Source organism: Topomyia yanbarensis, chromosome 2 (assembly GCF_030247195.1).
Source record: "Topomyia yanbarensis strain Yona2022 chromosome 2, ASM3024719v1, whole genome shotgun sequence".
NCBI lineage: Eukaryota > Metazoa > Arthropoda > Insecta > Diptera > Culicidae > Topomyia > Topomyia yanbarensis.
Window position 1 is genome coordinate 178,434,575 of NC_080671.1, and position 16,127 is coordinate 178,450,701.

The window sequence follows — 16,127 nt, forward strand, 5'->3', positions numbered from 1 at the left end:
CATTCTTCATACTGAAAATAGTAAATTAAATATTTATTTATTGTTAAATGGAGTTGATATGTGCTGTTTAATGATAAAATGTAATATCGAGACTAAATATCAAATAATTCTAAGCATCTGAATTTTACCGATAGCAAATCTACTTATATTTTGTTTCTTGGGCTTTTTCACGTTAAAAAGGGCAGATTTAATAAAATTCGATTAAAACATATTAGAGATATATGCACGAGATCTTGATAAATATTAACGACATTCAATTAGCTAGAGATTACTGGGTAGGGAAAGTTATGAAAATTTAGAGCCATAGTACTTAAGTGAGAGCAAGGATGTGAAATATACAGATCGGAAAACTAGAAGTGGCAGGGTCATTAGAACAGGTTTAATACCGGGCTTAACTTTTGTCTTCTGCTGATGGGGATCGAGCTTAGGCAGCATAACTACGAATCACTGAAGTCCACTAGCAGGCCTCCTTGTAAAGACAGATTTGTCCTTCTTTACCGTGAGAACCGGTCGGTAATGAAAGACAACTTCTCGTATTCTGACCCAGAACCACAACTTCTCGTATTCTCACAAAGGTCGCAAAAGTACGATTCGATTTCTGAGACATTCTCACATTAGAATAACAGCAAAATATGTATGATCGGCCGCATCGAGAATAACTTTAAGAAATAGAGGATTTTTGGGACAAAATACCTCAAAAGCCCAACTTCATGTAGCTTTACAGAAAAAAAACTTGTCCATTGAAATACTGAGAATGTTTTTTTTAAAAAGGTATAAACTGTATGTTATATAACATTTAACATATTTTTCCTCATATTTTTCCATAGCACCAAGGTTAACAATTTCAAGTGAAGTGCGCGGGGGTCTAAAATTGTGCAAATGATGTGAAATATGGCATCTGAGATTACTTTGACATTTGTCACAGTATGAAGGGGGGGGGGGGCTTTGTGAATTTTAAAAAATCCTATGCACCACTGTTCAGGCCATAATGACAACTGCTCAAACAGGATGCCTCCCAAAATTGACTATGCAACAACGGCGTGAAAGTTAATAACAATAAGATGAGTTTACCTTGGTCATCCGTAAGTGAAAGAAGCAGGGAAGACCATTTGATCGCTTTAACCATGATGACATGGACGTGTAAAAAGAGAGAGTTATGCTGTTTTCTTTTTTAGAATCGCGTCGTTCTGGGTTCGCACGGAACTGTTACTTTTGTATGGAATTTGTAAGCATAAAAGCGAACCTAGAGCGAGTCGGCCACAGAAACGGAATCAGAATTAAATAGCCCCATAATGCAGTAGGCGAGCAGACAAATGTTTTTCCTCTGCGAAAAAAGGTCTACGCGCGCAGTAAAAAATTGCGAGCACTAGATCAAACGGACAATAATGTTTGTTTTAATTTATGTTTTTCTACATATTTTAAACATATCAAAGATCCGCTTCGCTAAGGCCTATGACCCCCATATAGAATAAATTAATTGATAAAAAAAGTCATCCAGAATGTTCAACTTCAGTCAAAATCTCAGAGTAAAGTGTAACTAGTACCTGTTGATAGTTTACGGCTGCTCTGACCGTAATCTGGTGGTGGGTAAAATTCACACAGAACTGTCTGGCATTACCGGTTCTCGGCAGTGGGCTGTACATGTACCACGAATTACCAGAAGGGAGACCTGCTTAAGTTATGACTTCAGGGCGGACACCGCACTCGCTGATTGTATGCAATCGAGGGAGTGGGGACAGCCAGAGCAAACTTTGTTAGTCGATTACTTTGTTCGCGACTCAACTGGGTTTGGTTCCAAACCTCCGCACACAAGATTAACGATTTATCTAACACGATAAAGGAGATGAATTACTTATAATAAGCACAAAATAACGAGAATTAACGAACAAAATTGCGAAGGTTTTCACATATCAACGAAAAGACATCTTAATTTATATATCAACATTGCTCGCTGAAGAAGTCAGGCATGGTATATATTTTCTTCGACTATAACATATTAACCAGAGTCTTTATGTGTACAGTTTGTAATCGATACAAAAAATCCTCCAGTCATCATTGAAGGAATCTGTTGCTTTCCCTACTACATAGGGTAGAAGACCCCTTATTCATCTCATTAGTCAGAATGTTATTTTGTTGATAACTCGGCCAACTCTCACTGGATTGCGATTAAAAAGGTTTGAATAGGGATAGCAGACACTGCTTTAACTAATGTGTTAGAATGGGTGGGATGAATAGAGGTGCTGAGATGACTTAGGTAACTGTTACCCTAAGTGATGATATTGCACTATGCTATGGTACAATCGATAAAAGCACTGGATACGATGAAGTAAGAAGAAATGGTTCAGTTTTGAAGCACAATAAATCACAGGTTTTAAACGTTTCTTAACCGTATTTATTTATAGATAGTTAAAAATAATACAATAAAAAATAATCGATATTATACCTTCCCATATTGCCACATATGATGAGGTTCGATTAAACTACATGATGGTGTAAATATATTATTAATGTGTTCACTGTACTGTTTTTTAGTGATTTCAATTACTAGTGCATCCTACAAACCCTGCTTATTTTAGTTAAAGAGCTCTCATACTGACGGATCACCAGGTGCAAGAACACTTTAAATTGGCTATTTAGTAACAGGCATTAAGGCCACTTTACTAACTAAAATCGGCCAATTCATCAAATTAATTTTTAACTTATTACATGACATTTTATTTTTTTATGTTGAGTCGAACTCCAATGGCACCAATCATTTCCTTTTAGTTGTGTACTTGAATATGATAACACTATTTAGATCAGCTATAATCAAAAGTTTGGCTCGAAACGTTTCTTCGGAAACACCACGCACAGACAACTACACACTAAATTGTTCAGAACGTAACAACATCGGCATGATTCCAATTGTAAACCAACGATTAGGAGCTTAACATAGGAATAAAATGAAATCAACCACGACAGCAAAATGCATACAGCAGAATGACAACATTTAGCCAAGCAAAAAACAAGTAAATGTAATTTAATCGCCGGTATAAAATAGTTCGTGTGTCACCTTATGCCATGTTATAGGTGGCTGAAAATTTAGAAACGTTATGTTGACAAAGGAGATCCAATAGATTAGTATTTCCTTTGTCATGAAAACTGTGAACCCTCAGGTTATCGAAAACATAAGAAATATGGAACAAAATAATACACGGACAACGAATCGCACAGAACCCTGAGGAGTTCGACTTCAACAAATCGCATGTTGTATTCGCTCTGGAATCAAACCTGAAAGGCGACCATCAAAAGCTCGTGAGATCCGAAGCACCTGTCGGTAATAACCCTCCCGACCTTTACCCTCTCACCATAACAGTAATATCAACTTGCATTGCATATATATACATAGTGGTACCAAGTAAAGAGTCTTGCTTTACACACCCCAGTCAAAAAGGGCAAATAGCTGGCTAACGGGGTGCTATTTGTCAACTCGGATGCGCTAATTGCCCTTCAATTTCCCAGCAAATTGCTGGCAATTAGGGGGCTATTTCAAATTCAACATTTGGGCGATTTGCCGCCGTCATTTTTTTTGCCGCTCTACCCGCCCTTAAATCGCCCACGGAACGCGCCATTTAATCGCCCTTAATTGCCTAATATGAAAATTACAAATAATAGTTATTTTCGGATTCATTATCTACTCACATAAACTTATCAGTATACTAGGTAATCACCACCAACCAATAGAAAGAATCAATGGTGAAATTGGTATTGCACACCAAAACATACCACAATCTGACTTTCATTAAGACTTTAGGTCAGAGATCTTGTTCCACTATACTTACTCACGATTCCACAGTTTCCCACATTGGTTGGCTAAATGAAGTGCACTAGACAAACAAAATACAAGCGAGAACACACCAATTGTTTTAAAAAAAAACAATTTTAAGCCAAACATGAACCGCGATGTTAGAAAAACGCAAAAAACAACCAAGTCCATTTCAGCCGCCAGAAAATTTGTCTATGGATTGAAATTTCCTTTAAAGCGCATTCGCAAATTGCATTTGTTCCGAGGGGCAATTAGCACAGGCGAGTTGAGTCAAACGTCAAACTGTTTAAATCGCCTGGCCATGTCAGTCCGCATTTTTTTTGACCGCGATTATTTGCCATTTTCATTTACAGATGACGTACACAAAACGCCACCTCACGAAAAAGTTGAAGAACAAAAAATTACAGTTTGGCGATGAGTAGCTAGTGTATGACACGCGAAATTAGCTAATTTATAATTAATTTTCCTTTATATCCTATAAATCATTAATGCCCAGTTGGAACATAAGATAGGTTCACGTAAATTTTTTCGCTAGCTACTTAAAAAATGGCTGCAAAAAGACGACGACGACGTGTCACTAACAGTGACACGTGGTGACGGAGACAATAGGTGCGATCGAGAGCTAGATGAACGGGGTCAAGCTGCAAATAGCTTACTACAAGTCGGATGTGTTGTTGGTCAGCAACTGCAAAGCGGTTCAGCGGATACAGATCACCGTTGAAACGCACGTGATTGCATCGAAGCGGGTACTGAAGCAACTGGGAGCGATAATCGACGACCGGTTGAGCTTTAACAACCATGTTGATTACACCTGCGGAAAGTCGGTCTGTTATCTAGTGTTTCGTCATCGATACTGCGATATGGGGTTCCAACTTGGGGTGCGGCACTGAAAACCAAGCGGAACCTGGAAAAACTGAACAGGAGCGTTCCGGCTTGTGGTCGTACGATTGCGTACAGAATAATATCTTCGGAGGCACTATGCGTTATCGCCGAGATGATCCCCATCTGCATCACCGTGGCGGAGGATATCAAGTGCTACAATCAATGAAACGCAAGAAACGTGAAGAAGATGATGAAAATCGATTCGATGGTGACGTGGCAGCAGGAATGGGATAATATGGAGAAAGAAAAGTGGACCTACCGGCTCATCCCAAACCTGTCAACGTGGATCAATAGAAAGCGCGGAGAGATGACCTTCCACCTGAAACAGCTCCTGTCATGCCACGGATGCTTCAGGAAGTATCTTCATCGGTTCGGATACGCAACGTCACCATTGTGCCCGGAGTGTGAGAACGTCGAGGAGAAACCGGAGCATGTGGGCTTCGAATGTCCGAGGTTTGAAGCGACATGCAGGGAGCTACTTAAAACGGGAGGACCGGGCATCAACCCAGATAATGTAGCCTACAGAATGACAAGCAATATAAAGACGTGGAACGCAGTCAACAGACGTAGATCATGACCATCTTACCGTGGAAACGGCATGATGAACGTCAAGCAACGATTTTGGGAGAGCAATCACCGCCAGGGATCTCTCCGCAGGAATAAGCTAGATCAACTGCCGAGCACTAGTCGAGTAGTCTGCAACAGAGCACCGAGCACGGGTCGTCGAAACGCCGCGAACCGGACCCACGCTCAATCCGGAATCGCCAGACCAACCATGGCCCCCGACCGGTTATTTCGATAGAAATATAGCGAGAACCAAAGAAGAATCGGTATTGGGAGAACTTCTTTCACCGTCGGAGTAGGTCAGGGACTAGACCGAGAAGTTCGCGAACAAGTCGGGGAGTTAAAGGACTCATCAAGGAAGTAGTGCTAAATAGAAACAAAAAACAAAGTGCTTAAAGGAGTTGCGGTTCTAAATATCACCGGACACGGAGCCAAAGGGCTCAAGAAACCAAAGAAGAATCGGTGTCGGGAGAATTTCTTTCGCCGGGCAACTCTCCGTCAGCGTACATTCTGATTCACCACCGGGAACTAGACCGAGTAGACCGCGACGAAACACCACCAGGCGCCGGGTAGCTACCTAAACCCGTTCCCTGAGTTGTTGTTTTTTCCTGCTGAAGTTGTTTTTGAACATTTTTTCTTCTCTCTAAAACATATATACATACATGCATATATATATATATATATATATATATATATATATATATATATATATATATATATATATATATATATATATATATATATATATATATATATATATATATATATATATATATATATATATATATATATATATATATATATATATATATATATATATATATATATATATATATATATATATATATATATATATATATATTCAAAAAATATTCATATCCCCCCTCCCCCGAAAAATTTTCTTACTACGCCACTGCTTCTATTTCAAAGTTCATGCTACTGTATAGCTTTTATTCCTAAACCTCGCACTTAGGACGAAAAATTACTTTTCGGAAAAAAATGGAAACGGTTATTTAACTTTAAAAACATAATATTTGTTATTCTACGAATATTATAGAGATATTAACATATTAAGCCTCTTTTCCATTCAGAATTTTTAATGTAAAGAATCTAGGTTCACTTAGTCTCCTTGGTAGATAAACAAGCATACTCAATTATTCACACTACCCTATCTCTCGTATCGATTTACCTTTTTCATACAATCTTTCAAAACAAAACCATTTCTACCCTCATCTCAAGATTTTTACACGCGAATCGATGATGAATCGTATGTTTTTCATTCCAATGCTAGTACCACCCACGAGCATAATAAATAAATAAAATAAAAGCTGCGAAGTTTCACACATCACAATTAATGGAACTGCTCTCTGGTGGTTGTTACTCTTCTCCTTATTTTAGATTGCCCTCCGGTGGCGCTAGCCTCTGTCGTCATTGCCCCGTTTCTTAATAGACTGGCTGCGGCTGGCGTATCTGATCGTTCATGAACCCTTGCTAACAAATTGAAGTATACTCCAGCTGACGTTTAATGGCACCCTGTTTGAAATATGCATCATCTCGTCGCAGCGGATATACCACGTAATGATTCGGATTTATAGAGCGATTGCCGCAGGGGGACTTTTTCGACAATTCCTAATTTTCTCATTGCGGGTTAAATTAAATTAAATTGGTTTGTCGTTGTTTCCGAGTGAAAATAAATTTTGCTTTTTCGTATTTTCTTTACAGCTGTGCAGCATGAACGTGGACCGCGAAAACCTAAACTGCAGCACCTTCAACAAAATGGAGCCCACCCACATCACCTCGGTGGACCATTTGTGAACACATCTTCCTACAGCCACATGCCACACTTTTCCAACATGCACCACGGAGGCATGCAGCAAAATTCCATGCTTCATCACCCCCAGCCTCTTTCTTTTGCGCCTCTAGGACATCACATTCCGCCAACACTCCTATCGCACGTAAAACTAGAACAAACCAAATTTGAATTTTCATCTGCCAACAATTCCCAAATCCCACCCAACCTGCTGCATCCCATCAAGATGGAGCAGACACGGCTGGCTTCATTCGACTTTTCACCGTCCGGTCAACGATTCTACAAACCTCTGGAACAATTGCCCCCCTCACCAACAAACTCCAAAAGTTCCATCAGTGTCGATTCTCCATCTGAAAGCATGACCAGCCCCCAACCATCCACGGTGGACTGCGGTTCCAGCGTTCTTAGCCCAACTCCAATCAATGCCAGTAATCTTAGTCTTCCCTCACCACTTTCCCAGAACGGTGTGTTAGACATTCTTATGGGATCTGATAAATGCCAAGAGTTCTTGCAATATCAAATTCACAACAATAATTTAATGTTCCCGATAAACCCCTCGGAAGGCAGTGGGCCAGTGCCCCCACAACCTCCTCCTCCGCTAATTCCTCATCCGACGGCGTTACCACCTGGCAGCCCCGGCTTGCGATTGCCGACGTGGGAAATTTTGCAGGTAAGAAATATTTCATGGCACTTTAACCTTTTTTGTATTAAAAAATCATAATGCACAGGAAACCACTGCACGATTACTCTTCATGTCAGTCCGATGGGTACGCTGCTTGATTCCCTTCCAAACGTTGTCGAAAAATGATCAACATCTGCTACTACAGGTATACCGCATATTCTCGTCGTTAATTAATTACCCTTGAACTAAGCGAATTCTGTAATTGTTTATTGACTCCCCGGCGCAGGAGTCCTGGAAGGAATTGTTTCTGCTCAATTTTGCCCAGTGGAGCGTTCCCTGGGATCTCAGCGCACTGCTGGAGAGTCCCCAGGTACGGGATCGTCTGCCTCAAGATCCAGCCACGCAGATGGAGATGAAAACAATGCAGGAAATTTTGTGCCGCTTTCGACAAATTTCTCCGGATCTAAGCGAGCTTGGTTGTATGAAAGCGGTCATACTGTTTTCCCCAGGTATGTAACATGCCGCGTAGGTTAATATTTCGAGAGAACTTCACTTTTCTTATTCCCACTTGTGTGATCGAAATTAAAAATCGCCAGGCCAGAACATGCTTCGTATGACCCGCTTAAATTTTATTACCATGTAAAAATCGGAAGTAACCTTCCAAAGTGAGGATGAGGTCATTGAGTATAAGCTTAAAAAGTTTTTTCATTCATATTTGTTTATCGTCGCCCTTTGTTCGAATAGAGAGCCACCGCAAGAGAAACAACTACACCATCTGGACCCCAGATATCGACCCACTCGCACATGGACCGGGACCAGCGGCCAGACTTTTTCGCGATTTTTTAGAACTTTGCGTGAAGAGAATTGATCAAAACTTTTGTACATAATAATTTATCATTTTAATAACATTCTGCAATTTTTCATTTCAAAAATATAGAGTCGGTGACGAAGCTTTATGTAGAATATCTTTGTAAAAAAATACGATTTGCGGTGTTAACTGCCATTCAAAAACTACTTAACCGATTGCTTTCAAACTTTGCAAACACATTCTATGTAAAAATATACCTAACCCCTATGTTGAGTTTTTGAGATAATTTTTCAATGAATCATAAAAAGGCGGAATGTTTCGTAGAAAATAGCAAATTTTTGTTAAATGAGTAAAAAACCCCGAAAAAACTCAACGTAGGGGTTAGGTATTATTTACATAGAATGTGTATTAGCCTGGCCGCGATATGTTAGAAAAAATTCAAGATAGCCATAAAACGAGCGCCGGGCTGGAAAAGTTTACTTTTAATCACAGAGAACAGACATATAATCTAGAACAAATATTCCCGAAAAACCTGTGTAAACATTTAAATGAAAATGCATGCGTGAGTCACCATTGTATCCAAGTTTGCACACAAGTCCTGTATAGCGATTGCTGGCCGATCGAAGCGTCGGCCAGTGGCAAGTTGCTACTTGCTGTTGTCATTTCAAAGCGACAGTTTTATTTCTTACACAAGTTGAAAACTTTACTTGTATATCAGTTCTCAATGTTTTAACCCAACAAAAACACCTGAAAAATTTGAAACCGACCAAAGAAAAATTAATGGACCTTGTAACTAATATTTTAGTGAGGATCCTATAGTTGATAAATCATGTAAATATCAAGCAAAATAGTTCAATGAAAACGCCTACATAGAAATTGATGAAAAATGGCGTTTTACGCTTGTCTATAACAGGTCAGAATCGGTTTTTATGTGAATTTGATTTTTTTGGGTTATCATTTACAAAAAGTGCCACTAGCCAAGATCGGTAATAAAAAAATTGACAATTTTTCACGTTTTTCGCTATTTATGATGTTCATTTGGGTATCGAATTGAATGGCGCCAAGATTACATAATTTGGAAACCATCAGCTTTTGGAGGTTTAGTATTTAGCGGCATAATTTTGTTGATTAATTTTTCTAGTTGGATGCATAACCCCCCCCCCCCCCCCCCCCCCCATTTTTATAGATGGGACATAGTACTCCCTACATGCTATACTTCGGTAAAATCTCCTCGTTCCAGATCTTCAAAAGCCCCCAGTGGAGTGCTCTAGTCAATTCCTCTACTAGGTGTTTGATCATTGCCAGCGGTTCAACCGTCCTATTTTTCCATGAATCTTAGGTAGATCCGGAATCTGTCGTCGACTGCGCGCGTCTCCAAGCTGATTCTTGCAATACTCTTGTCGTCTACTGCTTCGCTATTTAGGTGTTCGTCATAATATACTTATCAATCGTGAGAATTTCTGCACATTATTTATAAGGTGTACAGACTATCATGTGCGATAACCGGTTTATACAATGCCCCCGGCCTATCAGGATGTTTATGTCACCGATGACGAGCTTAACATTCCGCCATAGGCAGCTATCATAGACATGCTCCAGTTGCTCATAAAATGCATCTTTCTCGGCTTCATGAGGTCAGTGCACATTGATAATGCTCTAGTCGATGAAATGGCCTTTGATCCACACTACACACATCTTTTCGCTGATCACCTGCCACTTGATCACGTGTTGGCGCATTTTGCCCAGCTCTTGTGCCGTCGCTCGATCCCCGCATTTCCACACCTTCTGCCCCGTCTAGCAAAGCTCCTCCAATGCTACGGTTTCGAAGTTGCGAATTTTCAGCTCATCCTTTTCTGCTTGATTGTTAGTAAAGTGGTGTTTTTGGGCCACTCTTTGAACTTGGCCTAACCTGTCTCGTAGTCCGCCACCCAACATAACTGACACCTGCGACAGGTATTTAGTGCTGCCTACGGTAGGGTTATAGCCCCCATGCCCGCTCACACCATCCCATTTCGCTATTACTGCAGAACACGGTAGCACCCAGTTGATCGCGGCCTACAGATTAAATGTCATCAATAGACCCGCCAACATTTTTGAAAATCTAAGATTTTCGTCAAAACCCCCTCCAAACCAAATTTCTGGCTACGTCACTGTACAGACGTTGACAGTAGTCACAGTGGGCTCAGCCGCTTCTAGATCCATGCCTCCCATGCTCTTGCATTGGGTTGTTTTAATTTTAACAAAGGGAGATGTTGGCTTGAAAAAATGACCGCCTAGCAGAGGGCTGTTCTTAACATAATCGCGTGAAGTTTGTTGCAATCGAAGTATTACATTCTAAATGTAAATGTCATACAAACTTGTGTATACTGTATCATTTGAGTATTGGTCCTCGAGTGTAACAGTGAAGTTATACGAAACTCAATTTGTTTATTTTAAAAACAGCGAAAGCAGTGGATCGACTGTTTTATCGGTGAAAACTCATAAAGCCGATGAAAAACAAAGATAACAAACAGACAAGTTTTAGAAGTATTTTTTATAATATGCGTTTTGTGAAACTACCCCCAAAAGAAAGCGCAAGAAATCTTTCAAACTACTTCCCTAGGACGCACCATCAACCTAATTTTCGTCGATAATGCTGCTATTTTTCCCTTGATTTTTTTTTTTTAAAGTGCATCAAAGGTCTTCGTGAACCAGGCGAGTCTTCGTGCTATCACTCACTACTGGAACATTCCCTTCCTGCTGGATAGCAGCGTACATGTTTCCAGTTCACACAAAAAGGAAACAAATCGAACATCGGGGAATCTCGTGTTTAAGTCCTGTATCAAAACTATTTGAACTGACTTCTGTGTTGTCGCACTCATAAACTTAAACTCCGGAATTCAGATCGACACAAGGATTTACCTTTCATTTGAAACTAAGCTAAAGGCAAATCGGTTCAGCCATCTCTGAGAAAAATTAGTCACATTTTTGACACATACGCACATACATACGAACAGGACGTTTTCCGATCCGGTAGCAGAATGTGAAGGGTTTTACAACTAATCCGTTCAATAAATAAATATTGAAATAGTCTACCATAAAAGTGCAGTTACACGTAAAAACCTGTTTTAATCCACCTAGCGGTGCAATTGTGCCTTTCTCATTTCTCTAAACTATGGCTCGGTGGCTTATTTTGTTCAACATAATTGTGGAAATGTCCATTACATTCTAAGTACTTTTTACACTTATACACAATGGTTTGCCAGCCACGAACTTGATGAGCTAAGTGTCGATTGAAACAAAAAAAATATCATACTTAATTAGCCTGGGTGTGTGAGGAGAGCGAAAATCCCACGAACGAACGACTCCCCAGCTTAATTTGGTAAGCTTTGTGATATAGTGGTGGTTTAAAGATGATCGGGTTGAGAGGAAGGGGGGGGGGGGGGGGGGTACACGGGCTGGATGGGTTGGTGGTCTGAGGAATGGTTTAAAGGTATTTTAAAGGGAGGGGAGTGAACAGTAGAGGGGGGTAACCCCTTTTCGTATACCCTCAACTACGCCCCTGTTAAAAGTCTAGAAATCTTATGTCAGTCAAAACTAAATTACTTTGACGGTTTTCAGAGTGATTGTATACCATTTCTATATGAGAAAGGCAAAAATGTGACAAAATCCAAAAAAGTGAATTTTCGTCATTTTTTTTCGTACGTTATTCCTTTGATAAGGTTCAGTGTTATGTTTGGACCGAAAACAAAAACTGCGTTGAGCACCCCAAATCGTGTTCATGATATATTTCACAGAATAAAACTGCTGAAAACATGAACATGGGCCACATTACTCCACATGTAAAATTCGAAAGCAAGCTTTAGAATAAAATATCACGATAACGTGAACAGAAATTACGAAAATCGTAAGTTTCTGATATGAATATGAATCACACAACTCTTGACAAAAATGTCCAAAATCGTCACTAAGATCCTGAAATCATGAACATGACTAAAACATGACCATAACGTGAATAGAAATTACGAAAAACATGACAAAGTTCCTGAAATCATGAACATAAATCACATTACGCGTGCTTAAATTGTCAAAAATCGCGACTAAGATCCTGAAATTATAAACATGAATCACTCTACTCATGACTAAGGGACCATTCATAAATTACGTAACGCTTTTAGGGGGGGGAGGGGGTACGGAAAGTTGTGACAAGTTGTTACATTGGGGGGAGGGGGTGTTAACTAGATCGTTACGTAACATGTTTTCGCCGAAGAAAAAAAAATTTTTCTTGGAATTTGTTACGTAACAGGGGAGGGGGGGATGGAAAAATTTGTGACGATTTGTTACATAGGGGGAGGGGGGGGGTCAATTTTGGGCAATTTTTGCGTTACGTAATTTATGAATGGTCCCTAAAATATGACGATAGCGTGAATAGAAATTACGAAATTTGCTACTAAGATCCTGATATCATGATCATAGATCACGCCAGTCTGACAGTAGAATCCGATAGTACACTTATGAATAAAATAGTAAGGTAACGTGATGAGAAATCAAAAAAATCGCGAATGAAATCATGAATATCATATGACTGGCGGCTGTGTATTATCAAATTATGAACAAGAACAACAACAGTAACTAAACCAAACATTCGAATGTAACGGCATGTCTATATTGAGGGCGAACTAGTTATTTGGAAACACAAATAGTTTTACGAATACGAGGTTTATTATTTACAATTTCGGGAACTTGGTAACGCTTTTCGCAAATCGTTCGGTTCACGAAATAGTGATCTTTTCTTCATGAATTTATGAACGGATTTTTCCGTGTAGAGAAGTAATCACAGCAAGTAAGTCTTAGCTAATCACTAAGCTGAAAAAATATTTTTTCTTTTCTGCCAAATGATGCCTAATAGGAGCTTACGTATCCGCTCAACTCCCTTCAGTATCAGCAATAATATATATAAAGAGAGAAAAACTTCGCGGGTAATGTCTTGAACTTAATTTTATTTCTTATTAAGTCACATAAGTGTCCTTTTCCCTCTCGTTGAAACTATCAAGTAATTATTTAAATTGATGAAGTGTAAACTATTTGACATGAACTAAAAAATTTAAAAAGATTAAAAACGCAAATTTTCAGCCCATATTTGTTGTGAATATTTTTCTATTACACCTGGTACCATTTCTAAGTTGTACTAAAGCAAACACTTCTTTCTATCTTTCTCCCTCACATAGAAACATCCGAGCTTTGTGATGTCCAACCGGTGGAAATGTTACAGGACCAAGCTCAATGCGTCCTCTCGGACCACGTACGAGTTCGCTATCCGCGGCAACCAACGCGCTTCGGGCGTCTACTGCTACTACTGCCCTTGCTGAGAACGATCCGTTCCACGACCATCGAGACTCTGTTCTTCAAGGAAACGATAGGTGCCGTGCCCATTTCCCGTCTTCTGATCGATATGTATCAGATGGAGAAATACACCGATCTGGAATCCAGCTCAGCTGGTGCCAACAACGTTGCTTCTCTGGCGAAGCCTTAGTCATTCCTCCCCGGGACACGATTCATGCCAAACCACCTATACACATTTTTAATTTGAAAAAAACACCCAGGAAATATGTTATCTTCTCATTCTTCTCAGTTATCGACCTCCCCTGCCAAACGATCACCGCGACATGTGTTGCAAAGGTGAAAGCAGGAAAAGTTCAACATGTTCAAGAGCAGCAACAGGAGAAAAAATGTTTCCCCGAAGCGCCCTAGGATGTTTGAGTTTTATTACGTTGAACAGTGGATGTTCTCACTCAATGACGTGTCTCGTTCTCCTACCGGTTACGTTGTGGGCGAAGAACAGCACCGCTTTCGCCACATAACAAACGACAGTCTCAAAATCAAATCCTGTAGATACGCGGAATCATCTGCCAGTGGCTCACCTCGAGAAAAAAATCCTATGGTCAGACTTACTGCTGTTCACAGGATATTTTTTTCTTTCCTCTTGTTATCCAAGATATTTGTTAGCACAGCTTGCGAGAACAGCATTATGCCTTCATTGGTATTATTTTTTAATTTCTAATGCAAATATAATCTTCGGTTGCTTCATCGAGAATGGTGTAGTAAAAATGTACATAACTATATAGGAGAAAATTATTTGTGCAGCAATCAATTTTACAGAAGCGAAAGTTGAAATCCGACACTGTTCTTTTATTTTCATAGTTATGGTATACAATATTCCAACAAGTACTATTTCGTCGCTTAGTTTGCAGCGAAATCCTTCCAGTGATGTTAGTCTAGTCAAACAATCCTTTGGATGCAAACAATAAATCGTAGTAATATTATAATATTCGTATATCGACGAGTGAACATATGGCATTTTGTTGACGATGTAGTGAATTTGTAGTATACATGCCAATATCCCAACTTATAATAATGTATCAAACAACATTGTAATCAAAATAGTATCACGCTGTAAAATTAAGCTACCAAATGAATCGGAATAAAAGTTGCATATGAAATTGAGATTTTTGATATTTTTGACATTGATATGGTATCACAGTCTTTGCACCTATACGACATGCAGAAGTCAATACATTGGAGTGTATGAAATTCAAAGACAAATTTAGCGAGCAGTTCAGTATCACACGCAAGAGCAACGCAAACAATGTTTATTTAGCCAATTTGGTTTGATTCCCAGTAACAGTCAACAAAAGCTCTTCAGGATTGGTATAAAAGTACCAATACCCAGAACCAACCCGTTATGAACAAATTTTCATCATCGCAAGAAACTCTTGAAGTAATGAAAATACCTTTATATGAAATCTAAATAGCCTCATTATAATACGTGTCATATGCCTCCTTTAAGAAAATTTTACGAAATCAAGGGAGTTTTAACCCTAGAACGTTGCACTGGGGTATAAATGTACCCCACGCCATCTTTGGACGTGATTCGGCATTTACCAACCTGGGAACCTAACCATAATTCAACTTAGAATTCATAGCTCTTACTAGTGAAAAGGTGGTAAATCCAGTTTGCTTTTGGCCTTCGTGGAAGCAGCAGTCATAGTTGGCGTGGGGTACATTTGTATCCCAGTGTACGGTTGCCGTTAGCGTTTCTTAAGGTTTCGTGCTGTCAGTGGAAATGTGAATCGTGACAGTACCAGCTTAAATACCAGTTGTTTTACTACGTAAGTAACAATTAGTATTATGTAATCGTTGTTAATCATTTATTCAATTAAATTGCTTTAATTTTGAAGTAGGATTTTTTTTTTGTTACTCTGATTTTTATTTTTTTGTTAGTTTTCCAAAATAATGGTTTTGACCACGAAAGGGGGGAGAGCTTTCGTGGTAAAAACCCGATTTTTCAATTTTCACTCCCAAATAATTGCACTTTTTCAAAAACATCGAAATTTCATTTATTCCGTTTCTAGGCCATTACTTCAACTTTAAAAATTGAATCCTAGATTTAAATTTAATTTTTTTCCAAATTGAATTGATTGAAAATTCGCAAAGTAATAGCAATTTTTGTGGAAAAAAGTCAAAACCACGATTTTTTTTACTTTTTTGTTCAAGCCAGGTTATGTCGTTACTACCATTTTGTGGTGAACTGAGTTAGATATGCCACATCACTTGTCTAAAAAATATCTACAAAGTGGTGCTTACAGAATTTTGACAT

General features: G+C 39.2%; 1 protein-coding gene across 1 annotated transcript in view; it reads left to right on the forward strand.

Moving 5' to 3' along the window:
- Positions 1 to 14,954, forward strand: part of LOC131682242 (protein dissatisfaction) — a 52,180-nt gene extending 37,226 nt beyond the window's left edge. Inside the window, exons 4-7 of the mRNA XM_058963599.1 lie at positions 6,974 to 7,731; positions 7,790 to 7,888; positions 7,970 to 8,192; positions 13,699 to 14,954. Coding sequence (XP_058819582.1) covers positions 6,974 to 7,731; positions 7,790 to 7,888; positions 7,970 to 8,192; positions 13,699 to 14,003 — 1,385 coding nt within the window. The 3' untranslated portion in view covers positions 14,004 to 14,954. The remainder of the gene's footprint in view (positions 1 to 6,973; positions 7,732 to 7,789; positions 7,889 to 7,969; positions 8,193 to 13,698) is intronic.
- The last annotated feature ends 1,173 nt before the right edge of the window (positions 14,955 to 16,127 follow it).